The sequence below is a fragment of the Taurulus bubalis genome (assembly GCF_910589615.1).
Source record: "Taurulus bubalis genome assembly, chromosome: 15".
In the NCBI taxonomy this organism is placed as follows: domain Eukaryota; kingdom Metazoa; phylum Chordata; class Actinopteri; order Perciformes; family Cottidae; genus Taurulus; species Taurulus bubalis.
The window spans coordinates 15,203,708-15,230,895 of NC_136603.1; the positions used below are offsets into that span (position 1 = coordinate 15,203,708).

Sequence of the window (27,188 nt, forward strand, 5' to 3'; positions counted from 1 at the left end):
TTATCATTCTATGCACATCAGCAGGGTATTGCATAATGTAGGAGGGGTGTTGCATAATGGGAGACCGCACCGGGCAGCTGGCATGATGGATGATCGGACTCGGATTCTTTCGTTGTTGCAAGACTGAAAAAAAAAACACAACAACCTGGTAATATATGCTAATATAATAAAAGCATAACACGACAATAATCCAGTTACAAATCCCTTGAAGAACGCGTTTGCAATCTGACAGATGGGAAGACTGACCAATCAACGACTGCGTGGGCGGGGTCTGTCTCAAGAATCAGCCAATCTGTAAACATCGAAGCGAATACATCCGTCAAAGAACGGCTGTAATGTAGGAGAGCGGTACCGCATTCAATGTTGCGTCGTGTAACGTTCGCCACAGTAGCTCGTCCTCAGTATTGACTCAGACAGTGACCCACGTTTCCACCAGAGATGTGGTTACATGTTGCGAGCGCGTGTACAGCAATACCTCCCTTCTTCGTGTCAAAAACAGACAAGTCCTGGAGCTAACTCGCGGTTCACGGGGGCGTTCAGCCTACAGCAAAACTTCTGCAAGGACTTTCTGAGTTTTAAATCCACGCTAAAGAAGAAAAAAAAATCGCCATAATGGAGATTCCTGAAGGGGCAGCGACGGCAGGCGACAGCGTGCTTGACTTCTCCCGTTTGAGCCTGAACACTTTCGGCGTTGACAGTATCAGCGACGAGAGGAAGCGGGACACCAGGCAGCTCTACTTGAACTACAACAGACTCGCCTCGCTGCCCTCGTCGGTCAGCCTTTTCTGCAACCTCGAGTTTTTGGACATCAGCAACAACGGGCTGTCGGCCATCTGCGACGGCGTTACGCGTCTGGCCAGGCTGAAAACACTGATCGCCAAGAACAACCGCCTGGACGAGTTCTCGCTGCCCAAAGACTTCGGCTCCCTGCAGCTGGAGGTGTTGAACTTCAGTGGGAACCGATTTAGGGAGATCCCACTGCAGTGCATGAAGCTGCTCCGTCTGCAGTCGCTCTCCCTCGGTGGGAACAGACTGACAAGTATACCCGCAGAGATAGAGCATCTGACCAGGTAGGTTGCGAGGGGTGAAACGTTGGCCAACTTACAATGTTGATAAATCACAATAATGAGATGAAGAAGGCACCTACGATTAATGCCGAGGCTATTGTTTTTTCATATTTAAATATGGGTAAATTATAGCCTCGGCAGGAATCTTAGGTGCCTTCTTCCATGAAGTGTATTCCCGTGTCAATTAAGCTTTCTGCGAACCAGGTTATTTATATTCTGGTGACGCTACGTACTGTAGATTTGAGTTACAGGTGTTGCGTCCCAACTGGTTTCCCAAACTATCTGGTTTCCGCACCGTTGTGTTTATTTAACAGCAGCGGTTGTGTCGCCAGATTCGTCACACGTTCACAAACGTGATATAGTGTCAACTGCGGCGAATACGATTTGTCAAAATACACCAAACAATGACCAAGGCAACATTTAATAGAAGTAATGTTCAACAACATAGTAACGTTACTGAAGCAATGTGTGTTGTGACAGTATCGTCTGATCGTATTTATTTGTCATAATGCGTAGCAGAGGCTTGTAAAGGAGTTATAATATATCCGTAGCCTTGTGTTTAAAAAAACAAAAAAACATTTATAAATATATTTCCTAGACGCTGACGTAATGTATGCATATGCAGCTGGTGGGTGCTGGGAGGAGGTGACCCGAGGATATGATTTGTTTTGCTCCAGTGAGGTCGTATCAGGCTCGACGCGAGCTTGCAAATAATACACTTTTTCAAAAATGTCTTCTTTTGTATGTGGCTGTGATGTAAGTGCTCACTTAGTCACGTTGAGTACAATACATTATAAAGCAAATCTGCAAAACGTTAATGTTGACAATAATTCATAGTTTGTTATCATTTTATTTATACATTTTTGAAGAGATCCACTTAGTGGTTTTCAGGAAATTGTGATTGACATCTTTCACAAATATCAGATGTGTAATAGACTAAATGATTAATCAAATGAATAAGAAATGAAACGGCAGGTTAATTCACATTGAAATAAATTGTTAGTTGCAGCCTTACCTTCAATGTTATCCATCTAATCACATTCCTGCAGCCAGACATTAATCACTGTTTAGTACACACTGCTTTTCTTGGTTTGAGTTGCCAGAGTCCACCTCTTGTCTGTATGCTTTGAATCCCCTTTTATTAGTTGTATTGTAGAAAATACTGTAAACTCTCTTTAATCACACTTAAGCTGCTACTTTGCATGAGTGAGTGGAGTTGACCCCCCCCCCCCCCTGTTTAACTTGGTAACTAAACAACTGTTTACAGCACCCGTTACAAAATCACACTCAGGCAACCTGTGGAGTTTTTGAAAAGGGGACTTAAATATGGTCAGCTTTTCTCTCTCTCTCTCGTGAACATTTTTATTGGTTTGATGGTATGTAGCACTTTACAACCCTTATTAAGTTGATCTGTATGTGTCATGATCAGTTCCAGGAAGCTTACCTTGTAAACATCAAGATTCCTTGTTAATGCAGGAAGTCTACTTGTGCTGTTCCAGTAATTTCCCCCAGCTAGTTCTGGAGATATATAAGCAGTAGTTGCTAATGACAGGGAAGTTGTGCCATAGAATATGTTTGTGACATATTCATTATTATAGTAAAAATAGATTTGAAGCAATTCAACAAAAACAACTACACAGGACAGAAGAGAAACATGTTTAGTATCAATTATGGAAAGAAAATGAAACATGGAGAAAGAATATGACTTATGATGAAGCAAACAAGAGAGATTAAACAAAGGACACTAATTTCAAAACAAAAGTCAAAGTGTGAGCAGCAGGCAGTTTAAAGCTTTCACAGGATGCATATTTGCTGTTTTTTGTGGAAGACATTGAAACAGGCTAGGCATGAGATCATTGTTATCTTATCATTTCCCGAGTTTAACAGTAGCAAGTCGCGGTGACCCATGCAGGCCAAAGATCAAACATGCACTTTATCTCACACACACACACACACACACACACACACACACACACACACACACACACACACACACACACTAGTGTGGCAAATTCAGTAATGAATTGTGTAAGAGGCAGACGAGATATATATATATATATATATATATATATATATATATATATATATATATATATATATATATATATATATATATATATATATATATATATATATATATATAGCCAGTAGCACTGGCTACGTGCAATTATAAATGGCGTGGCCATTATTATGTATATGTAATAAAATAATTTTTTGGCTGTTTTTTAAATTGTCTATCATTTTATTTACATTAAAGTGAGACCAAATGTTGATTACATTTCTGTCACAATGCGATGTATCATATTTTTGTATTTATTTTTCCCTCGTCTCAAAGTCAATGGTGTTGTTTAGTTTATAGCCTTTTACTTCTGCGGATTGCATTCATGCTTCAAAAATCATAAACGTGGTGTTATCTTGCTGCGCTAGCATCATAGCTAGCGCAGCAAGATAGCTCCATAAACACCTTATTTCCTGCAATAATCCAAAATCCAATGGAAAAGTTAGATTGGCTTTGGATGCTAACTTCCAGGGTCTATAAAAATACATCCTCCCTGTACCACTCCATTTGGAGGCACATATGTTGACTGGATAGTACATTGGATAATGTGTAATTCTAATATCCCAGCTTCATCTTTTTTTTTTACTACTTCAAAATATCTTTAAACAAGGTCTATTTGTATGTATTTACAATACACTTTTAGAGATTGTTTTCACTTTCCCTCGGTCACTAAATCACTAAAGCATACCGCCTTTGCATGTGTGAATACTATATACATAACATCTACCTGATATAATATGTCTTGATATGTTAAGAGAATAAACATATAACCAGTGTTTCTGAGGTGGAATGACCGAGAAAAAGGCTTCAATTTTGCGTAATTGTGAAAATGATGATCTTTTCATAATGTCCCTGATGCTGACCATAACTCACCATTCTCAATCTCTGGTGGCTGATTTGTGTCTGTGAGGGCAGTGAGCAGACCCTGAGCGTCTCAGTACCCGTCACAGAGGGGGCTTGCTCAGTGCTCAGCCACCAAGGACAGTATAATGGCTTCCTGTCTCGCAGTTGCTGTGTCATCCGTTCCAGCAGGCAGATGGCCCAACGGCTTACTTTTGCTGACCAGCTATCCATTTCTCTCCCCCTGTCTCTCTGTTTCACTCCCAATTACCACCCTCCGTATCTCCATTAACCTACCAGGGTCCTTTTGATGTCACCATAAACATTCATGTCCATATTCATTTAGCTGTCTACTAAACTTGGAAGCAGTGGTTTTATCACATTCTGTAATAATTAAGTTAACACTGATGTAAATGTATTCCATATATTATCATTGCATACTTGCCCTTTTCTGTGATTGGATGATGGATGAATGTGCGTACTACACAAACAAATCTGTGATCTTTCGTAATTTGTAACCGTGGCCTAACAAACAAACACATTTCGACACAAACAGAACACACAGAAACTCTTCTGCATGTAGCCATGCATCTCTAGCTCCCCCTTGTGGTATTTATTAGTTTTGACTCAGGGTCACTCAGTTCCCTTTGACAACATGTTGACCTCATTTATGAATATGGCTCCCCTGACTTTGACACTGCAGCAACTTTCATAACAAACTAGAAATGTTGAAACTGAACTTCAAAGTCAGTCAAAAAAGGCTCATTTGTGAAGTCCATTTCATAGCCATAGCTGAAATAGACATTGTGTTTGTAAAAATCTGATAACTTAAAAAAAAAAAAATGATTTGATTGATCATCTAGGAAAATTAATACTGAGTAATTAGTACTTGGGTTGAACATCAAACTCAAATTGTACTCTTGTCCTCTTGTTTTTCTGTTAGTCTGGAGCTGTTGTATCTGGGTGGGAACCTCATTACAGCCATTCCTGCAGAAGTAGCTAACCTGCCCTGGCTCAGCTACCTGGTCCTGTGTGACAACCGCATCCAAAGTGTCCCCCTGCAGCTCACCAGGTAACTAACTGCTCTCACACACACACTCACCGCCAGTACATGTTCCTGTGGTCATGTTTTGACGGTGAAAACATTCCTCCGTGTCCCTCCAGGCTCCGCTCGCTGCGATCTTTAAGTCTCCACAACAACTTGCTCACTTACCTGCCGAGAGAGATCCTCTGCCTGGTGCACCTGCAAGAGCTCAGTCTCCGTGGCAACCCACTGGTGGTGCGCTTTGTCAAGGAGATGACCTACGACCCGCCGTCACTGCTGGAGTTGGCAGGACGTACCGTCAAGAGCCGAAATATACCGTACTACCCCTGCGAGCTGCCTTCAAACCTGCTGCACTACCTAGACTTGGCCAGCAAGTGCCCCAACCCCAAGTGTGCCGGTAAGACGCCTTTTCCATAATATTTGAAGAAAATGCATAGATTGATGTAGAGTTTAAATAATTAAAAAAAACAATTTTCATATGCAGCTCTCTCATTGGTTCTCAACCTTTTTTGGCTTGTGACCCCATAACATGTGGACTTTACCGCTTGTGAACCCTTGTCACCGGTTGTATACAGTGCATCTGGAAAGTATTCACAGCACTTCACTTTTTCCACATTTTGTTATGTTACAGAAATAGATCTAATTAATTTTTTCCTCAATTCTACACAATACAGGAAAAAAAAGTGAACAAAGTTTGTTAAAAAATATAACGCGTACATAAGTATTAACAGCCTTTGTTCAATACTTTGTGGAAGCCCCGTTGGCAGCAGTTACAGCCTCAAGTCTTTTTGAGTATGATGCTACAAGCTTGGCACATTTTTTTGGGCAGTTTCTCCCAGTCATTTTTGCAGAACCTCTCAAGCTCCATCAGGTTGGGTGAGGAGCGTCGGTGCACAGCCATTTTCAGATCTCTACAGAGACGTTCAATCGAATTCAAGTCTGGGCTCTGGCTGGGCCACTCAAGGACATTCACACAGTTGTCAGAAGCCACTCCTTTGTTATCTTGTCTGTGTGCTTTGGGTTGCTGTCTTGTTGGAAGATGAACCTTTGCCCTAGTCTGAGATCCAGAGCGCTCTGGAGCAGGTTTTCATCAAGGATGTCTCTGAACATTGCTGCATTCCCTCGATCCTTACTAGTCTCCCAGTTCCTGCCACTGAAAAACATCCCCACAGGATGATGAGACCACCAGAGGTAGAAGGACTAAGGCCCTTCTTCCCCAATCGCTCAGTTTGGCCAGGCGGCCAACTCTAGGAAGAGTCCTGGTGGTTCCAAACGTCTTCCATTTACGGAGGATGGAGGCCACTGTGCTCATTGGGACCTTCAATGCTGCAGACGTTTTTCTTTACCCGTCCTTAGATCTGTGCCTCGATACAATTCTGCCACTTCATGGCTTAGTTTGTGCACTGTCAACTGTGGGACCTCATATAGACCGGTGTGTACCTTTCCAGATAATGTCCAATCATCAGTGGAAACAGGATGCACCTGAGCTCAATTTTGAGTGTCATGGCAAAGGTTGTGAATACTTTTGTACATGTGATTTCTTTCGTTTTTTATTTTTAATAGATTTGCAAAATTGTCCCAACGTTTTTTGTGTGTGTAGAATTTTGAGGAAAAAATGAATTTAATCCATTTTGGAATAAGGCTGTAACATGCTGTCAATACTGCACTGTATTTCTGCCAACTGTGACCAATTCAAATAAAAAATGATTTAGCAGAGAAAAAGGCAAAGTTTAGAAGAAAATCTGACAAAAAATAAGCACTAATTTGTCTTTCATGAATATGTTTTAATTGGATCATCAGGAAACCCCTTTGTTGTGTCCCAATCCCCACGTTGAGAACCACTTTGATATCATATCCTGTGTTTGTTTTTCAGTTTACTTTCTTGCATTGTTGTAAAGTTTTGCTCAAATCTGAGTTCATGACAATGACGCATTGTATGAATACTGATCTATGTTGATGTATTCACACATTTACATGCATACCGTTCTTCCTCTCCCTCTCTGCAGGCGTCTACTTTGATTCATGCGTGCGCCAGATCAAATTCGTGGACTTCTGTGGAAAGTACCGGCTGCCCCTCATGCACTACCTGTGCTCCCCAGAGTGCACCTCTCCCTGCAGCTCCAACCCCCAGAGCGACGCGGAGTCGGAGGACGAGAGCAGCGTGCCGGCATACCGCCTGCAGAGGGTGCTTCTGGGATAGTACAGCGTGGAGGAGCCTCTGACCCTCTGGATAGGCCCAGCCTTGTCACTCTGTCACTCTGTCACAACATTTATTCAGAGATGAACTTTGCTGTCAGACTTGACTGAACGTAAACGCGCATCCTCGCATCCAAACACTAACGGTAATACTGTGTCATAGTCAGCCTAGCTCAGAATAGCTCCTGAGGTCCTCACAACATGTTGACTCAATTTAAAGGAACTTCTCAGAAAGGAATCCGTTCCCGCTGTCGACACACATCCCTCTACATAAGATGAGCCATGTGGTTATGTAAATCCACAGTCTGTCAGTCATGACTCCATCAATGTGCTGGTCTCATGGTCGAGCATAAGAGCGCCAGGGTTCTTTCCATTCAGGGCAGCATACTTTATCTTTCATACAACACTTGGTGCTTTTTAGTAGATTCTGCATTTTCTGCAAGTTTGGATATGAACAATTTATTTTTTGTCCGGCTACTGGTGACATGCATCCAACTTTCATTTAAATTTCTCTCACATGGTGAGCACCAAAGCTGCTATGCCGACTAGAAAAAAAAGCCTGGGATTTAAAAAATATATCCGCTTCAACTTTGACATTAGTTTAACACTACAGTATTCTAAATTGTTCGAGTACGATGTGTGAGATGGCCTTATTTACACTGTGGGCAATGGTTTCGTGCTGTTAAGTTGTCTCACACATTATTAAAAGATCCAGGTTTATCTGTTGTCAGCGGCATGGTCATGATCATTCAGATGTGATATGTTTTGCCATGATGACATAGTTGTCCTAAACCAATCCAGAATATGGGTTGTGTGAGTATGTGAAAGAAAGCTTGTCCAAGCTTGCTCACAGGAAGTGGATGTGGGTTGGACCAGGGAAAACCATTCACTGTGTTAGCACAGAAACAATAGCTATTGAGCAAAGCACAGTGGCAGCCTTCATGTTTACGTTCAGGGCTGTTCGTTTTCTCTGCAATATAGATGTGTGTGTGAATGAAGAAGAGATAGATATGTGTGTGAATGGAGATTATATAGATGTGTGTGGATGAAGACAATAATGTGTGTGTGTGTGTGAAGGGAGACAAATGCCTGATTTTTCTTTCTTTTTTAATGGGAATTAATCCTTTTTGAGACCGAAACCATTATTTCTTGCTGGAGCTGGCTGTTTGTGTTCCTGGTTACATCTCGGCTTCCTACTTGTATGAAAAGCTTGGAGATGTTATTGCCTCCCAGACAGGTTGTGTCCACGAGTGAGGAAGAAAAGAAACTCCCCCTGGCTTCACAGTAGACCTTAATGTTTAGAAAACAGAAGAATGCTCCTCTATGTTACAGTAACACTTATACTAGAACTTTAAAGTGCCTTACTATTAGTGACTTCTACCACAGTGAAACAAAGTATGAAGAAATGTGATATACGCACCCTGAAATGTGACAAGATTAACATTATGATTATTAATTCTTTTTTTTGAGTGATTTTTATCCTCAACATCTTAACAACAGTACACGCTACTTTTTGGTTTTTTTAACCATATGAAATGCTTTTGTATAAATCCTTTTCTCAAATGTTAAACACGACATATTTAAATGAGTAGCAGAATAGATGGCACTTGAACAGAATATATAATAAGATATATAAATTGTATTTACTTGTACCCCATTCAGATAATGTAAGTAGACTGTACGGTATATAATGCCAATAATAAAGACTGATTGTAATAACTTTAAACTCTTTGTATTCTGAACTTTTGTTATTTGATTAAAGCTCCACGTGTTTAAGGAGACTGTCTAAAAAAATGTCACCTTTTTTAAGTTTCCATCGTATTAAAGATGTTTAATGCCTGTTGCGGAAAGGTACGATTTATACATAACGAGTTGTTTTTTTGTGATGCACAACAACTATTTGTTTGAAGTGTGCATGTTTACATGAACCAATCAAACCATTTTGTAGATTGAATGTGTCCAGGTTAATTTGCATATGAAGGTGAACACTGGGAGACCTTTTTATGTAACAGACCCAGGAGATGCCAAGGCGAGTGCATTCTGAAACGCACAATCTGCTAATCCTTAAACATCACCTGCCAAGCGCCATTAACTACTTTGTTTCCTCTTCGCCCGTCTCTTTTCACACGTTCTGTTCCTATCTCAGCATCTCATTCAATTTCTTTTCACCTCTCCGTTTCTTTCAGCCCGGCTGGCAAGAAAGACGCTTTGAGCTTCACGTATATGGTTTGTTTTGAATGGTCTCTGACCAAGTCACAGCTTGGTTCCACTGTTTTTTTTTTTTTTTTTCCAGTATTTCTTTTCCCTTCTTTTTCCACAATCTTTCAAACACGTGTCTACCAACAGCAGGCACCTAGGAAACTCTCTATCACATGTGTGGAGTTATGTTACACCTCAGGCTTGTGTGCACATGCGCTTACGCTCTGCGTGCCTTGTATGTTCGGTGCTGTCACAAATGCAACCGGAGTACAACTCGGATCCAACCATGAAAACCTGGAAGCAATGAGTTGTGACTGGCAGCTGAGGTCTCACAGGAGGAAGATGCCGTGTTGGAGCCCTCTGCACCTCTGCTCGCTCATATTTCCTATACGTCTTGTTGGCAAACAAATCTGTCCTAATTTATGATTAATTCCATCTAAATTGTGTTTTTTTTTGCTGAATGTTATTGGGGCACCTTGCTCTTTACCTTCACAATGACCGTGAACGTTACATTGAGTATTGCAGGAGGTCAAAGAGCAAAGTGCTTTAGCATACAGGGAGTTTGATACTCTAAGCCTCTTATCGCCCTCAGTGAGAGGCATACCAGCTCATATCAGCTCACAGTATTACCAGTGTGCATTAGCATGCATGCCAGACCTCACACATGACGGGTTTCAAACATACACTCTACTGAGCCTTTGCACACGAGAGCCATACACACTGCAGACGCCCTCACAACAATTAGATGCTGTCTTCAGAGTTCTACTGCTAATCCTTCAAGGAGAAAGTCTGGTTGGAGCCCAGAGCGATAGATGTGGTTACAGGAGGAAACAAATGAAGTGGTGGGCGGATAATCATCTACTGATGGTTTAACAACGTTTTATCGTCCCGGTGAATCACTTCAAACATGAACAATGTGTCCTGCCACGGTCACTCTTGACTCAGCATAATGTTCCTTGAGCCTTCAAATCCAATCTATCAGCCTTTCTTGAAACTTTAATTGCATCATTTTGCTCCTCATGGCGATTACGCAAATAACTGAAGAGAGCTGAGGAAAAACTGTAAGTGGACCTTGATTTGAGATGATTTTTATTAAAGAACTGTTTATCGAGCACTTAAAAATGCACCCACTCCCACATTATTATTAATCAACATTGTTATTACAACTTCAATTGAAATACTTTGAAGCTGCTTTGATTGATATTCTCAATTTTTGAGAGTGAATAATTTAGGACATGCACAACTCCATATAAAATCCTAATGTTGCTCTTTATATATTGAAAGTGTAAATAGTTATGGAGGGGGAATAATGACATAATGAATCAATCATTAGCGAATGATTTAGATAACCATGTATTCAATGACTATCTTCAGTATGTCAAAAAATACTTAAAAAGTCAATAATGCAGATTCAAGCACATCATTATTATATGTTATAATTTGCTAAACTGCTTATGAGCTCATTTCTACATCAATTTCTACATCATTAACAGGGCCAGCTATCATCATTATCTATTTATTAGTTACTGCATTGTCAGTTGCTGCTTTTTCACAACTTAAACTCTAAAAGGGACTAGACTGTCGCTTCCCCCTACATGTATCGGACTCTCTGCCTTCAGGAGAAACACAAGGACTGGAGCCGGCAGGGGAGCCTTGATCCTGCGGTGCTAATCCAGGACCATAGCAACACTGCAGGAGGAGCCGCAACCTTCCATAGAGGGATTTGTCTTTGGGTATGTCAGTGGGCAAACCTGGGCACGTCCCAGGGGAGTGTCCAGGCTCTGGCAAGGACAGTTTAGGGCCGTAGGGGGTTGGTGTGGTCCCACTCACACACTGAACAATGTGTTTACACCCACGCAGTCTGACTTGGACTGTGGTCAGATGTTGAATCGCGGCTGCAGATGCTTCCACATCAGGAAACGGTGGTGCTGCCTGTCAGGAATGATTCAACAGGAAATGGTGTGTCACTGGCTTTGCTTGTTATTTATTTTGGTTGGTGAACTTCCAGCTGATACATGTGCACAAGGTGGCAGTCCAGAAGAAGATGGCGACTCTTTGTGGCACCTGCATTCATTAATTAAAACATCTCTATGTTAGAATTGATCCCCGGTAACTCCAGTAGCAAGACATGTGTCCTGTTTCATCCTTTTTCTTCCTGCCTGCTTGCTGCTCCTCTTTTAACTTCTGCTTTTTGAGCAACAGCCGTGTCCCGCAGATGAAATATTCAGGAACCTGGTAATCTGAGAATCGGTGCAGTCCACCTGCCGCTGGTGCAGTCTGTCTTGAACCTGATCTCGAGGGAAACCTGAGAGTGATTGCCACGCTTTGGGTGTAACAGAGCTGGCAACTGTGTTTCAGTCCCTCAACGGGGGTGCTTCTCACGTGGGGTCATTTGATCTGAGCGCACAAGCAAAAATGTTGAGTTTAAAGGCCGTTGTCTCATTTTCTTCAAGAGTTCACTGTTTTTGTGCCACAGAGTTTCTCATCTTTGATTAGCTGACTGATTAGTGGCGTATTTGTTATTGCTTCTGTTTCACTATATAACATAACTATAGACACATATTATCGGAGGACCCCACAGTTACAGTACCAGCAATAATTAACAGAGGTTCTTGTTGTCAGAATAGCACTTTACACGGAATATAAGAGTATTGCCTGCATTTGATTGGTTGTCATGCTTTACCGAATGGCATGATCCGCCTCATTCTTTTAAGATTTAGTTCATGGCTCTTAGATTCTAAAAAGTATTCTCATCATGTCAATTCTGCATAAAGCTACATACTTAATCAGCTTCAGTTTTAATACACTTCTTTTGCATTTTGCAAAGTGAGCTTTAATACAATTGGGTCTTTATAATTTAGACACTCGGACACACTGATAAAATCTTCTTTAGTTCTCAGGATTGTCAGACACCTCAAGAGTTGCATCAAGCATCAAAAAACTTGCTTGTATTGCCAACAATCTGCACAAATCTATCCCGATAGAAATCATGATTGCTGACTCTTCATTAGTGATTATTGTGGTTGGCAATCATGCAAAAAGAAGAAGAAAAGATGTATCATAGTGCTTAAATGCCTACAGGATTTGGGGTTTACTTCCAGGGATTTTTTTAACCAAACATTGGAAAGATAGAATAGATGGTGAGGTTGATGACATACACATGATCTCTTCTTTAAATGTGTCTGTGTTTCTGCTCCCCACTAGCAGCTGCTGTCAGTGGTGGTGACACTCCCTCATCAGGAATGACCCTGTGTGTATAGCTCACACTATAAATCTCCATGACATCTTAATAACACCTCTATGCCTCTTATGGCTTGCGGAACAAATGCAGAAATATTTCTGCTGCTCACTAGTCTCAGACAGAAGCGTTTTTGTTTTCCGATGTGTTTTACCATCAACCAACTATTTTGACAATCTGTCTGACATCCCTCATGTAGGCCTGCTTTTGGAAAACAAAGTAGAGATGGTGCGTGTTTGTCTTTCCACTAAAACAAGAGCTGTTATTCAATATATTTTGTCCCATATGCCACCCAGTCCCTCGAGGCTCCCGCTGAACCCACACTGTCCCAGCCCTCCTGCACCACATGGGTCACATCACACTCTGAAACCCATTTGGTAGGCAGTGGGAGCTGGAACCCGAGAGAGAGAGAGAGAGAGAGAGAGAGAGAGAGAGAGACAGAGAGAGAGAGAGAGAGAGAAAGAGAGAGAGAGAGAGAGGTTACACACGCTTCCTGTCCCTGACACACACACACACACACACACACACACACACACACACACACACACACACACACACACACACACACTCCTCCCTCCCTCAAAGCTCAGATGAAAACTCCGGCACTCTGGTGAACTTTTTTCTGAGTGACAGGATCTTCTCGGGCTGTACACCGATAGTTTGACGGAGCTATTGGGTCGTGGGATTCATTGCAAGTCTGCAGTGATGGGACCTGTGTAGCTATGTTATATGACAAATCATTCTGTCACTTATTTCCGATTATTAATACGTTTCTAAGCCTTGCGCGATGGAGCCTGAAGCGGGAAGAGACGATGGGATCCTCCGTGCGCTCTGGAGACCGAGGTTTGCCTCTCTTTTTTTTGATCTTTCTTCTTTGGATTATTTTATTTCCTCCTTCACTGTTCTACGTCTTAATTTCCTCTCAAGCGATTTGATTGACACGTTTGATAGTATACCGTGCCGCTGCATCGAGACATTATGGGTGAACACTGAACATGTTTTACGCATCTCTTTCTCACCAAAAAAGATTGCTTCAATAAACAGTTAATGAATGTGTCCACTGTTGATGGAGATCACACATTTATAGAGACCTAGATGATGCATTAGGACAATGTAATGTTCCATGACGTTATCATTAGTAGAATTATTATTATTGTCTGTAATATAAATTAATGCTTCATAACACAGCTATTGCTTTTCTTATTATTCTTATTATTCTTAAGTATAAGTATTTAGTTTCCCACATAGGGTCCGTGAACTAATATGCTAACTTATTTTATGTAAACCAAAAGTTTCATCCCTGCTGTGACGCATTTCCTCAGGTGTTGCGATTGAAATGGTCACGTGGTTTCATGCAGCACCGGTGCAGACCTTCCAGCTCAGATCACAAATGACTTCTTGTGGAATTTTGTCAAATTTTGCTGACTGATATAGAGTCACCATGTGCCCAGAAATGACGTATGCCTGGCCTGAGGTGGGATTTCAGGGGCTGTAATTGCATTCTAACTCGGCTTAAAGAATACATTTATAAACAGATTACTAACTGAGGAGGAATGTTTCAATATTGGCCCCTGAACTGGGCTTTAGCGCCCGTGGTTACAATCTTAAAAGAGAAACAGTGAGACTGACAGGACGATGAATGGGCTTTACTCCATGCGGTATATTAACATTTGGTAAAAGCCAAAACTCAATTCTGTCTCTTTGAGCGCAGAAGTTTATCAGAAATAGGTGAAATTTCAGATAGTTAGTTAAATTAAAGAAAAAAAGTAAGTTGACAAGTGAAAGCTAAGCTATACAACATTAGGCCCGCCCTACATTTCTGCAAGGAATACAGAGATAGCTGAGGTGCAACTTGCCGTTTAGCCTTTAGGGCTTCAAAAGACACTCCTCAAGACTATTCTGAACTGTAAACTATGTCCTTAAACCCTAACTCAGTGTAGGGAAGGGTTTTGTGGACCTTTGATGACTTCTGCAGGGTGGCGGCTTTCTCCCAAACTGAAAGCTACAGAGGCAGGATTTTTTTTTAAACAGCGGAAATGCCTCTCTCTGCCGTGGTTCCCTGCGGAAAGCAGCAGAACTGTGATCTATACTTGGAAAGTGACGACAGGACATGAACAGGAACTCCAGACGTTTCCCAGATATGCTGCCCAGTGGGCTTCATTGTTCTGTTGACATCATTCATTTAGAGAAATTGTGGGCTTCACTCAGTAACGTACACCAAGAGATTCGAATAGAACATCTTCATCTCATGTTGGGTGGATTAACATTTAGTTTCTGTCCAATATTAAAATGAGAGTCAAAGATTTCCCACACTGCTCTGTTTTGATTGAATCCCATAATCCAACTATCCCAGAGCGCTTTGGGTATCTTAGTCATTCTCCAGACAATGACGAGATGTGTGATGCATGATAACACACACACACACCTTTATCGATAGTGGTCTTACATGGTCTCGACACCATGCAGTTGAGTCACTGCAGCGTATACATCAGACTCTTAGTCGGTGTTGTAGCTCAGAGTATCGGGCGATAGCATGCCACATAATTAAATCCGCAACATGTCAGTGCAGCACGGGTAGCCTCATAAAAATGCCTGTGGCAAGAGTGACAAACATTTGTTTGGTGATGCTCTCCAAAGTTTGTCTTCGGTTTTAGATGCCTTAAATAATCTGGTTAATTGCAGATTATGTGGTCCACAGTGATTTTTGGTATAGCACGTGTTTTACTTTTTCTTTTGTTTTGCTCACCCTTTCGCGTTGTGCACAAATGTTTATCAAAGCAGAGAGCGTTCCTGTGTTGACTGGTTCACTTCAGTAGTGACGTAGTCCGAGTGGAAATCGAGGATAAGCAGAATCCCACAGGCTTCCTGTCACACAGGCCGAGTCCTGGCTCCTCGGTTTGTTCTGTGGCGGTAAATAATTGACACTATTTTGGGCACTCTATTTTACACTCTCACATGTATTTGAGCCTATAATCTTAATGGCTGTTGGGTTTATTTGTATTTATAATCTCAAGCTTTTTCCTTGGTGTAATATCAATGAGATGCAAAATCACTTCCATGCTTGAGTAAATCCACCTCTCAGAGGTTTCCGTCACAGCACCACGCTGTGGAGGCTAAAAGTTCTGCAACTAGTTTGTGAGACCTTGAAATAGAAGCTGGACTTCACATAACATGTGTTTCTCTTGGCTCCAGTGACTGTTGTTTTGGAGCTCAGTGAGTGCTATCATTTTTAAGAAAGGGGCAGTGAAAATGTTTTGACCCAACCAAGTACAAAGAATGTATGCATTTTCCCTCTAAATGGTTGCAAGTCAGATTTAGAAAGAGCAATTTTCATTTTCGTTCCTCAGGATGTGTGTGTGAAAGTGGACGGACTGGGGTCAGTCATGGAGCCTGAGCTGAACTGCAGTTCCCAGTGTGAGTCCCCACTCTGCTTCATCCACTCAGGGGTCAACAGGCAGGAGGGTCTCCACATTCTGCAGAGACTATGCAGTCTCAGTACGGTAATCACACACACGCACACACACAGACACACACATACTCGCACACACACACACACCTACACACACACACACACACACCTACACACATAGCAGAAATAGCTCTTAAATCCAGCATGGCTGATCAACAGAATATTTTTGGCCCTCCAAAAGGTTAAAGGTTTAAATGTCATCTATTATTTTGACAGTGCTTGTAAGAAATCAATCACATTATTCAAACAAGGCTGAATTGCATGCAATGCAACATACATTTTAACTTCCATTTAGTTATCAGTTGCAGTTTTTGTGAAAACATCCACTGCTGTTGATAAACTTGGACCTATTTCACCGAAACCACACACACACACACACACACACACACACACACACACACACACACACACACACACACACACACACACACACACACACTCCTCCCTCCCTCAAAGCTCAGATGAAAACTCCGGCACTCTGGTTAACTTTTTTCTGAGTGACAGGATCTTCTCGGGCTGTACACCGATAGTTTGACGGAGCTATTGGGTCGTGGGATTCATTGCAAGTCTGCAGTGATGGGACCTGTGTAGCTATGTTATATGACAAATCATTCTGTCACACACACACACACACACACACACACACACACACACACACACACACACACACAAATGAAATACACTTGAAAGGTCAGTTCAATAGCAGAGATCTAGACATGTAATGCCATTGGACTAGTGAAGCTATGTTTAGTCTCATAGTTGCTGGTGCCTTTAAGAGAAGGGTGAGCGAAGAGCAGCAGGTGGGGCCCAAGAACGTCTAATGTGACTTTCCAAATAGAAACTAAAGTAGTAGAGCCACTGTGTCAGGGAACACAGACACTCTCCTGTAGACTCCTTTCCTCTCCGTGCCAAGCCACATAAAGCGAGGTAAGTCATCTCTTTGATTTCTTTCATGCTTTTTGATGTTAATTTATGCATTTGTCAGTCTCAATGTGCTCAAAGGGGAAGGGAACACTGCGCTGCACTGTGTTTGCTTTATGGTAATTATGTGACAAGATTGTATTTTAATGCACTGTTTTATCTTATTTTAATGTCCTTGCAATTCTTTTTTATTAGTTTCTATAGAACTCACTTCACAAAAATTGTTCAGCTAGGAGATATCCTGTGATGAAATGTAACACCATGCATTTGATACTATTTGTAGACGTAGACAGCTCACAAAGCACAACTGTTTCTAAACCTAATAGTATATTGGAAAGAAAAATAATACAAGGACCAGAGAAAGCCTTTTCTTTAAAATCCCACCTGCTTTTCTTTCTGGATGTTTTCCCAGATATGGCTGCTGCTGGCAGAGTGCTAACTGAGGAGCAGCTTCTTTGCCCCATCTGTTTGGATTTGTTCAACCAACCAGTCACCACTCCTTGTGGGCACAACTTCTGCAGGGACTGCATACAAGGATACTGGCAGAGCGCTAATGTGTCACAGTGCCCCATGTGCAAGCAGAGGTTCTCCAGGAGGCCTGAGCTCAAAGTTAACACCTTCATATCTGAGGTGGCTTCCCAGTTCAAGAAATCATTGGAGAAGAAAGACGAAGAAGAAGCCGGCACCGTGGACCAGTGTTCAAGCCACAAAGGAGAAGTCTCATGCGATGTGTGCGTTGGAAAAGGAATTAAGGCTCTTAAATCCTGTCTGGACTGTTTGGCCTCCTTCTGTGAGACTCACTTGGAGCCCCATCATGTTCTAGGCACCTTCAAGAAACACCACCTAATCAACCCCATAATGAACATGCAAGACAGAGTGTGTAAGAAGCATGCCAAACTGCTTGACCTGTTTTGTCACACTGACCAGACGTACGTGTGCCAGATCTGTATTAAGAGAGACCACAGTAATCATCACACTGTACCTATAGAGGATGAGAGCAGTGACAGAAGAGCTCAAATCGGAAAGATGAATGCAGAAGTGGAAGAAATGATTAATGGCCGACTTGAGAAAATCATCGACATCAATCAAAGTGTTCAGCTCAGCAGAGGAAACACAGAAAGAGAGATCGAAGAGAGTATGCAAGTCTTCAACAACCTGCTCCACTTTGTCCAGAGAGGTCAAGCTGAGCTGGTGGAGGTGATTGGTGCAAAGCAGAGGCAAATTGAAGGCAGGGCCAGAGGACTCATCGTGGAGCTGGAGCAGGAGATCAATGAGCTGAGGCAGAGAAACACTGAGCTGGAGCAGCTCTCACATACCAAAGACGACTTCTTTCTTGTACATAGCTTTCCAGCTTTCTCCACACTGCCAGCCACCAAAGACTGGTCTGCTACCCGCGTCGAGAGTGCTGTGTACGTGGGCACGGTCAGGAGAGCAGTCAGGAGAGTAGCGTGTCAGCTGGAAGAGACAGTAAAGGCTGAGGTGAAGAGGCTATGTGAGACTGAATTTCAGAGGGCTCAGCAGTGTGCTGTTAATGTGACTCTGGACCCTGATACAGCTCATCCCAAACTGGTGCTGTCTGAAAACAAGAAGCATGTCTTTCACTGTGATGTAGCGCTGAGCCTCCCGGACAACCCAGAGAGATTTTACCCTGGTGTCAGCGTTTTGGGAAAGGAGTGTTTCTTCTCAGGCAGGTTGTACTATGAAGTCCAGGTGAAGGGCAAGACAGAGTGGGATGTTGGAGTTGGGCTTCAATCCGTCAACAGAAAAGGAGGGACTATACTTAACCCTGAGACCGGCTACTGGGCCCTGGGGATGAGGAAGGACAAGAGCTACTGGGCCCTCAGCAGCACTCCTATCCGTGTGCCGTTGGTCGGGAAGCCCCAGAGAGTCGGGGTGTACGTGGATCTGGAGTGGGGCCAGGTTTCTTTTTACGATGCAGAATCTTCTTCTCACATCTACTCATTCACTGGATACTCATTCAATGAAAGACTTTCCCCCTACTTTAACCCTCGGCGTAATCATGGCGGAGTCAACTCTGCTCCTCTGGTCATCTTGCCTGTCAGCGTTTGACATCTGACATTTCATCTCTTCATGTTGCTTGAATTTCTAACTGTTTTTTTTAATCATCTCTCATTTTTAAATGAAAGTTAGCAAAGGATTGGTGGTCCAGCATGTTAAATGCTGCTCTGTTTACCTAAATAAAGTTTGTTAATTCATCTGAATCCTGTTTTTTTGTTGATTTTTTGTCACATCATTTAAAAGATGGAGGGTTCAGAACATAGAAAAATAGTAATCAAATATTGCACATGTATATGAGCTACACCTGTAATATTTTGGACTGGATTTTAAGGGGTTTGCATGTGTGTGTGTGCAGATGGCAGTGGAGCTCCCAAGGCAGTCGCTCTCCCCGGTGCTGAGTGCTGTGGTGTGGACGCTGCTCTCCTGTGGCATCCTGCTGGCTTTCTGCTTCCTGCTCTTCACCCTGCGCTTCAAAAACAACAGGTAGTCTACAAAGTGAAACATATATACACATTACAAATATATTTACTGAATTAACTGATCAATTGTGTGTGTTTGCACATGTTGCATTATCAGGATAGTGAAGATGTCCAGTCCCAACCTGAATGTCTTGACTCTATTTGGAAGTGTCCTCACCTACAGCAGCGGCTTCTTGTTTGCCGTTGGCGAACGATCACAATCAGAAGGCGGAGCCTCCACAGCTGTGCTACAAGTAAGGCCTGCAGTCTCCCTCAATCCTTCATTATATTGTTGGGTAGATCATTGTTGGATATTTATGCAGTGCTCTCTCCTCCAGGCTCGGATGTGGACTCTTTGTGTCGGAAGTACCCTGGTGTTTGGCCCAATTTTGGGGAAGACGTGGAGACTGTACAGAGTGTTCACCCAGCGAGTGCCTGACAAGAGAGTGGTAGGAATGCTCCTCCAGCCTTTGTACTGTCTTTATTCTGTTTCCAGTCACTCCAGGATGCATTAATTACATTCTGATTATTTAAGAAGGGTAAGATTTTAATAAAAGCAGCAGAAGATGATGCATGACAGACGTTTCAGGCCAAGGGGTCCACATCTCTTTTTATTTACTGCTGATTACAGCTATTGTGAATAATTCAGTTATTTATTTATGTGTATGTGTCTTTAATGGTTAATAGGATATCAAACAAATAATGTTAAAAGATACCTGATAAATCAATCAATAGGCTCCAGTCCTTTCTTTTCCCTTGAAAGTATTTTTTTGTATTTTAATGCAAAAGTAGATCAACAGTCTTAAGGATTTATAGATTTAGAGGATTGCTAAACCTTAGTAAATGCTCTCTTCTTTTTTCTTTAACTTTATTTGATACATCACTTCCCAAAAGGTTATTATAGACTCCCTAAATGGAGTCTCCCAGAGTGTTAGAAATGATATAAGTTGACTACATTTGTGGTATTGAAGTGATTGGTGACTTTCCTTTCTGCCTCAGATCATCCGAGACATTCAGCTGATGGGCATGGTGGCTCTGTTGGTCGTGGTGGACATGCTGGTTCTCACCACCTGGAACCTCACAGACCCGATCAGGTGTTCCCGATCCGTCGGAGCTGTTGTCAAGGTAGAATTCAGTGGGGATTTTCTGTGGGGCTAAAAAGAACGTTGTAAGACAAGTTAAGATTGTTTTCTTTGATTACAGAACAGTTTATGGATTACAACACATAGAAATGAATTGCTCACGTATTTTTTGTTTATTGACGTCAAATAACAGTTGATTTTCTTAATGAAATTGCAAGAAAGTTTTACTTTGTGACTGCGAAATCACAAACTTCCTAATCCTCATTCCTTAATGTAATAAATAGTAGACGTATTGGTGAATTTTTTGTTGATTTGCGACTCACTGATACTATACATTTCTTCCTGATCTAGTTGGGGGAAAGAGACATTTCCTACTCTATGTCTCAGCTGGACACCTGCTCCTCTGTATACTCGGATCTGTGGGTTGTAATTATTGCTGTTCAAAAGGTAAGTAATCGCTATTTTATTGAAATGCAATTATATGTTACATTTCAATAATACAGAGATTCCTTCATTGTAATGGTGACATGATTTATTGATTTACATTTTCTGTGGCCATTGTCTTTACTTGTCCCCACATTTCTCCTTAGGGTTGTCTTCTCCTCTATGGAACTTATCTAGCTGGGTTGACCAGCAACGTCAGCCACCCTCCTGTTAACCAGTCTCCCACCATCATGACAGCCGTCACTTTGGTCACCCTCTTTTCGGCTGTGGCCGTCCCTGTGTCCATCTTCCTGCAGGCCTGGCCCAACCTGGTTTATGGCACTGTGGCTGGAGCCATTTTCATCTGCACACTGGCTACCAACTGCATGCTGTTTGTGCCTCAGGTAAGAAAAAAACCCCAGCTCAAGATATACACATGAATGCACGAAACAGCAAAAATGTTTCTAATGGCAAGCTTCGGAGAAAGTGCAGGAATTCTTCTTAATCAACTGACAGCTCCGTGTTTCTGGTGATCACACTCACACTTCTTTATCATCTCTAAAGCAGAAACCAGAAGGGAGGGAGATTGTATTTTTCAGGCAGATTTGTCATCTAATCATAGGATACTATGTCTGTAAAGCAGCAGTCAATCCGACAGACAGAAACTCTAGTCTAGATAGACACATCAATGACAGACTTATGACTTTCTCTCTTTGTCTTGATAAAAGTAGTCAAATCTATGAATGACTGTGGTGCTCAAACCTCTATTCTGTATATGCATATCCATTTGTCATGTCTGTCAGTGAAGTGTGACTCACACAGGAGCTGTGAATGAGTCAAAACTACGTAGGATATTGCAAACAGGTTGATGACTCTAAGTGTCTGGAAGTCGGTATATGTCACAACAAAGGAATGCATCTTCCGTGGAATGGAAGGAAATATTTGAAAAGTGATTAATACGCTCAAACACACCTGGTCAAAAAGTCAAATGGTCCTGGTAAGATTAACTACTGGTGTGTGTAATAAATCGAGTTGATAGTTACCGTGACACACTGTTTCACCAACATGCAGCTGACCCAGTGGCGACAGTTTGAAGAGGACCAGAATAACCCCAGTCAGATGGCCAAGTATTTCAGCAGCCCGAGTAAGAGCCAGCCCTCGGTGTACAGCCAGGATGAGATGTACTACCTGCTGGGGGAGAACAACTCCATGAAAAAGCTACTTAATGAGGTACGAAATCATTTATTACATTTTTTTTCAACTATTTACAAAGAATATCAAATAATTTATGAGCTGGTCTTTTGAACCTCTCCAAAGACCTATTCTTTTACATGTTGATAGTTATTTCTTTTAATTTGGTGTCAATTTTTACCATTTTTCATTGAATGCAAAACACAACCTTTGTGGTTTCTTGTTTTTCTTGTGTTGTTTGTTCTATGTTGGACAACCACAATGGAAATATGTCTTTTAGGCCTTTTTGTGTTTTAAACTTTAAGTTATTGTAACAACTGCTCAGCAGAGCTTTTCCATAATCATCAAATACGTTTGGTCAATTAATTCTTCCAGACTTAAACTAGAAAATGCATGAGACATAATGAGTGAAGCCATGAGTCAAGCTTGTTTTTTTTGTCTCAATTTCCAGAAGAACGTTGTGATTGACAGTCTGCAGGAGCAGGTCAACAACGCCAAAGATAAACTCCTGCGACTCATGTCTGCCAGCCAGCCACCCGAGGACCAGGACCTGGACTCTTCCAACACCAACCTCAACTCCACCTCCACTCAGACCACAGAGCTTCAGTCTGATGGGCCCTCTTCTTCTTCTTCTTCTTCTCTACCTCAGAGGGACACTAAATCCCAACTCTCGCCGCCACATCACTACTCTCACCTCACTGCTGCTGCTGTTACGCCGCCCTCTGCTCCAAGCTCTTCAGCCCCTATTCAACCTGATGATATTTATGATTGTGAAAAGCAGAGAGGTGTCTCTACCGCTGGGCTCACAGGTAGAGACACAGCTGGGAAGGGAACAGAGGAGGATCTCAAACAGCCCTTGTCCCTCAAGTCCCCTGGCTCACTCAGGACAGCAGAGGAGACAGTTCACTTTGTCACTTCCCTACAATCCCGTAGAGGGTTAAACCCCTCTCAGTTTGACACTTTCAACAATCAGAGTGGCCCAACAACCCAGCAGGGACCAAATGCCAGACCAACTGGTTTTGTTAGCAGCGAGCAGTTGCAGGAGATCCTCCAGGAGCTGAGTGTGGACGCAGTCATGGAAATTGCACTGCGATCACCCGGCCAGACGCCCAGAACGCCCTCTCAGCTCAAATTTACCGAAGCCTCCGCTCTTTCCCCTCTCTCCCTCCGCACGCCGCGCTCCCCTCATCCACCTGTTCTCTTCCGCTACCCCAGCATCTCCCCCTATGCGATGAGGAAACGTCGGCCACCTTTCCACTCCTCCAGAAAAGGTTTTTCCCCTCCCTGTTTCTATGCAGTGTCAGAGGCTGCTGGTTGTGAAAAGATAAGGGACAACTGTGAACACCAAAATCCAGGCAAGTGCCCTGACAGGGTCATTGTGGATGGTGCCCTCCTCCAGGTTCACAACCCTGACCTCGAGCTGAAGGAGGAGGAGGAGGAGGAGGAGGATGAGGAAGGGAATGAAGCGATAAGGAAAGGTCGGCGGCATATTTCAAGGTCCCACAGACGCTCCGTCTTGCACTGTGTAGACCATACAGCTCCACCGGATGTGGAAGCAGGTGGTGATAACGAGCAGCACCGTAGACGCATTCGAGACTCCTGTGGCTACTGGGACTCTGACTCCAGCAGCTCAACAGACTACGGTTACTACCACCGTCCCTACTGTGACTCCTGCCTGCAGCGAGGCTCCACCCTGTCATCAGACAGCTCCTCAGACTCTTCGGACAGCGAGTACGAAGGCTACACCAGCCTGTACCGCTCCCCTCACCCCGTGGTATTCAAAGAAGACATCAAACCCACCTTTGTGTGAGCACAGGTTTACTGCACTTTATATCTTCATCCATTTCCACCACTTGAATTCATGTCCTAAGAAATGTATAACATATGCATTTAGGATAAAGCAGGCACAAAGTTCATTGTGTATTAAGCTAATGTGCATCTGTAATGGGAGATCGCCTGACTGTAGCTTTCATGTGTTTGGCATTCTGTATGAAGAGAGCATTTTGTTTTATTTGAATCTTGCATTCTGGGACAGAGTGGTTCTTTTATTAGATTTATGAAAGCTTTTGTAGCTCACAAGCACACAATGCTGTTTACTTTTTAATATTACTTATGGCATTATGTGTATATTTCTGCTGTCAGATGAAATCCCTTTACGTTAAAATAAAGTCTCAGTCTGACATTTAGATTAACAAATTATTAAAAAAAAAAGTATAAATAAAAGGTTTTCACAGGACAGCTGAAATGTGCATTATATTAGCTATTGTGTATATGCTGTATTTATTGTTATATTTATAATAAGATATTTTGGTGTATACATAATTATTTTCTGTACCCTTTTTTTTATTGTTTTACATTATACACATTCCTTAAAGTGATTGCCATTTTATTGTATGGTTTGCATTGTGTTGTTTAGTTTTGCTTTCTTCTCCTTCATTGCCTCATCCAATGTTTCTATGTGCTGTCAGATGTTTCCAATTCAGTATAGCTGCTGGTTTACAGGACACCACGCCCACACCCTCAGAGCAGCTGGAGAAAACAGGTCACTGCTATTGCTTTGACACACTTCGTTATCATCTCAGTATTATTGTCCTGACTCTCTAAGAGCATTTAATGTGCAAAGGTCACACTTATCTGGTGTGTGTGTGTGTGTGTCTCATGAGTGTGCTACACAGACAAACCCTGTTTTTTTTCAAAAGAAACTTCACATCACTTCATTCCGCATCTTCTCCTGTCTAATGCAGCGGAGAACTGTAGGCCCAGATTAACCAGCTGGGGGTCGCATGGCAAGAAATAAGTCCCTATTAGGTGCACACTCACATTCCCTCAACCCATTTTGCCCCGAATCCTACAAACCAATCAATATTTTTATGCTGTAGCACTACACAGACACAGGTTTGTTGTTAGTTTGGGAGTTTTAATAGTAATCCTTTAACGCAGACAAAAACAGAGTGTTACACCCCCTGTTTTCCATGTTTATCTTCCCTGTCTTGGCCTCCCTCTCTCACTCTCTTCCACTAGCTCCTCTCGGCTTCCATGTATTTTTTCCTTCCGCTAATGGGACAATGTGTGTTTGCCTGAGGAGGTGTTGCTATGAAGGGAAAACAGCGTCTTGCCTTACTTCTGCTCTGCTGCTTTTTTTTTGAGACGCTACTGCTCTCTGTTCTGCATATGAACCATTGAAGGGCAGCCTGGGAGAAATTCCTTTTGATATAGAGCATAACAGAGTATAAATAACTCACATAAAAGACTACATCACTGTGCAGGAGGAAAGACTTTCTAGCCAAGTGACCTGCATTCTGTACAAGATGTCGTATTGACAAATTTTGTAAAATAGTTGTCAATAACCTTTCTTTCTCAAAATAACACGATAGTCCATAGCTATCCTCTAAACCTCCTTGAACATGTATTACATAATGAATACAATAGATAGTCCTTTATAAAGGGTTTAGAAGTTGTAACTATTGGCTTTATTAATGGTTTATATATTATTTACTCATACTCTTTTGTTCAGTTAAACATTACAGTCATAAAATAAAAGGGTTGCCAGATAGTGGATAGTGTAAAAATGGCTTTTACTGGATCCGGAACAAAGTTGATTTATTAATAACTTCATTATTACTAACAATATGTTCAGTTGTAATGGTTTACCAACATTACACCAAATAGAAACAAGAAACACCAATCAAAGGGAATTTTCACAACCTGGCAACACAACATGTGTCCTCATTAACAGCTGATCCACTGGGTGAGTAAAGGTTCATGGTTCAGCTTTTTTGTCATTGGGCAGGAAGGAAAGATGCTATCCTCCAAGGTGATATGTTGGCAACAAATAAGGCAAAGATATTAGTAATATTACAAAACATTAGTTTGGTAATAAAATAGAATAAAAAAAGTTATAGTAGCACAGAAAGAAGAAACTGCACTTTATTTACGATGGGAAATGTGCCTATGTAAATATGCATATATATATATATATATATATATATATATATATATATATATATATATATATATATATATAAAGATAAAAAGTGTAGAAAATCCCTAATATTTTGTTTGAAGCTGTGGTGTAAAGAGTTGAAGGGTAGGCCTAGTAGTGGGAATGAGGGTAGTGCAAAGGGAGTGCTATAGTGATGTGATAAATGATTTACTATTAATAAAGCAATTAGTTCAGAATTAGAAACCCTTATAAAGGCCACCTTATTAGAACATATAGGTTTCCGCATAAAAGATAATGATGCAGGGTTAAAAAAATAAGCTGGATAAAGACATGTAGTGACAAGGCAGCCATGCACATATGCACACACACACATTTATATTATTCAAATTACTAAGCCTTATGACACTAATTAAATGGGTACATGTGCCAGAGGGCTGTGCGTATAAAAAAAGTGGAGGAAGAGAGATAATGGACGGTCTTCTGTGACTAACATAGCAACAGTGCTGCATGACCACCGGTGCTCTGTGACAGCTGGGTCCAGTTGAACTGACAGTCTGGTTTTGGAGCTCCATTGGCTGACAAAGTAATCAGTCCTGGGAGCAGATCCGCCCATTGTGCTGGTCGCGGCATGGGAAAAATCCTTTGAAGTCGCGAGGGCGGTGCCATTAAATTATGCCATGTGGTGCTCAAGAGCGGCGTTCTTATTGGACAACAGGAACACGGTTAACGCCCATAACTGAAGGACCCCCTTCCTGATTGGCCACATCGGCCACCCCAGATTCCCCGTTTTGCGCGTTCACAGTTTTTCTATTCTCCGTTGATGTCTACGTCAACGGCGTGAACCTCCTTCCACGACAGCGGAGCATTCGCTGTAACCTTTTACGGAAACGGCGCAACTAACGTGCGTAGCGACAAAGACAGCGAGCCCGAAACCTATGGGGAAGGAATAAAAAAAGAAATTCGGTATCGTCGCACTCTGTACCTAAAGACCATAATTTTCTGAGGAGGTCGCGGCCCCGGAGCTTCGGCGAGGACACC

General features: G+C 42.1%; 3 protein-coding genes across 3 annotated transcripts; all 3 read left to right on the forward strand.

Moving 5' to 3' along the window:
• Positions 1-424: 424 nt before the first annotated feature.
• On the forward strand, positions 425-7,211 carry LOC306747345 (leucine-rich repeat-containing protein 58-like; the record flags this gene model as incomplete). The annotated part of the gene is made up of 4 exons (XM_079230390.1): positions 425-1,070; positions 4,910-5,038; positions 5,131-5,408; positions 7,018-7,211. Exons 1-4 carry the CDS (start codon positions 613-615, stop codon positions 7,209-7,211), a joined length of 1,059 nt encoding a protein of 352 aa, XP_079086516.1. The 5' UTR covers positions 425-612.
• Positions 7,212-16,012: 8,801 nt separating this feature from the next.
• gpr156 (G protein-coupled receptor 156) lies at positions 16,013-24,017 on the forward strand (the record flags this gene model as incomplete). The annotated part of the gene is made up of 9 exons (XM_079231108.1): positions 16,013-16,144; positions 19,409-19,536; positions 19,630-19,765; positions 19,850-19,960; positions 20,511-20,636; positions 20,945-21,040; positions 21,184-21,420; positions 22,088-22,246; positions 22,659-24,017. The coding sequence occupies exons 1-9, from the start codon at positions 16,028-16,030 to the stop codon at positions 24,015-24,017; spliced, it is 2,469 nt and encodes an 822-aa protein (XP_079087234.1). The 5' UTR covers positions 16,013-16,027.
• On the forward strand, positions 17,449-19,119 carry LOC306747998 (zinc-binding protein A33-like; the record flags this gene model as incomplete). The annotated part of the gene is made up of 1 exon (XM_079231109.1): positions 17,449-19,119. One exon carries the CDS (start codon positions 17,449-17,451, stop codon positions 19,102-19,104), a length of 1,656 nt encoding a protein of 551 aa, XP_079087235.1. The 3' UTR covers positions 19,105-19,119.
• Positions 24,018-27,188: the final 3,171 nt, after the last annotated feature.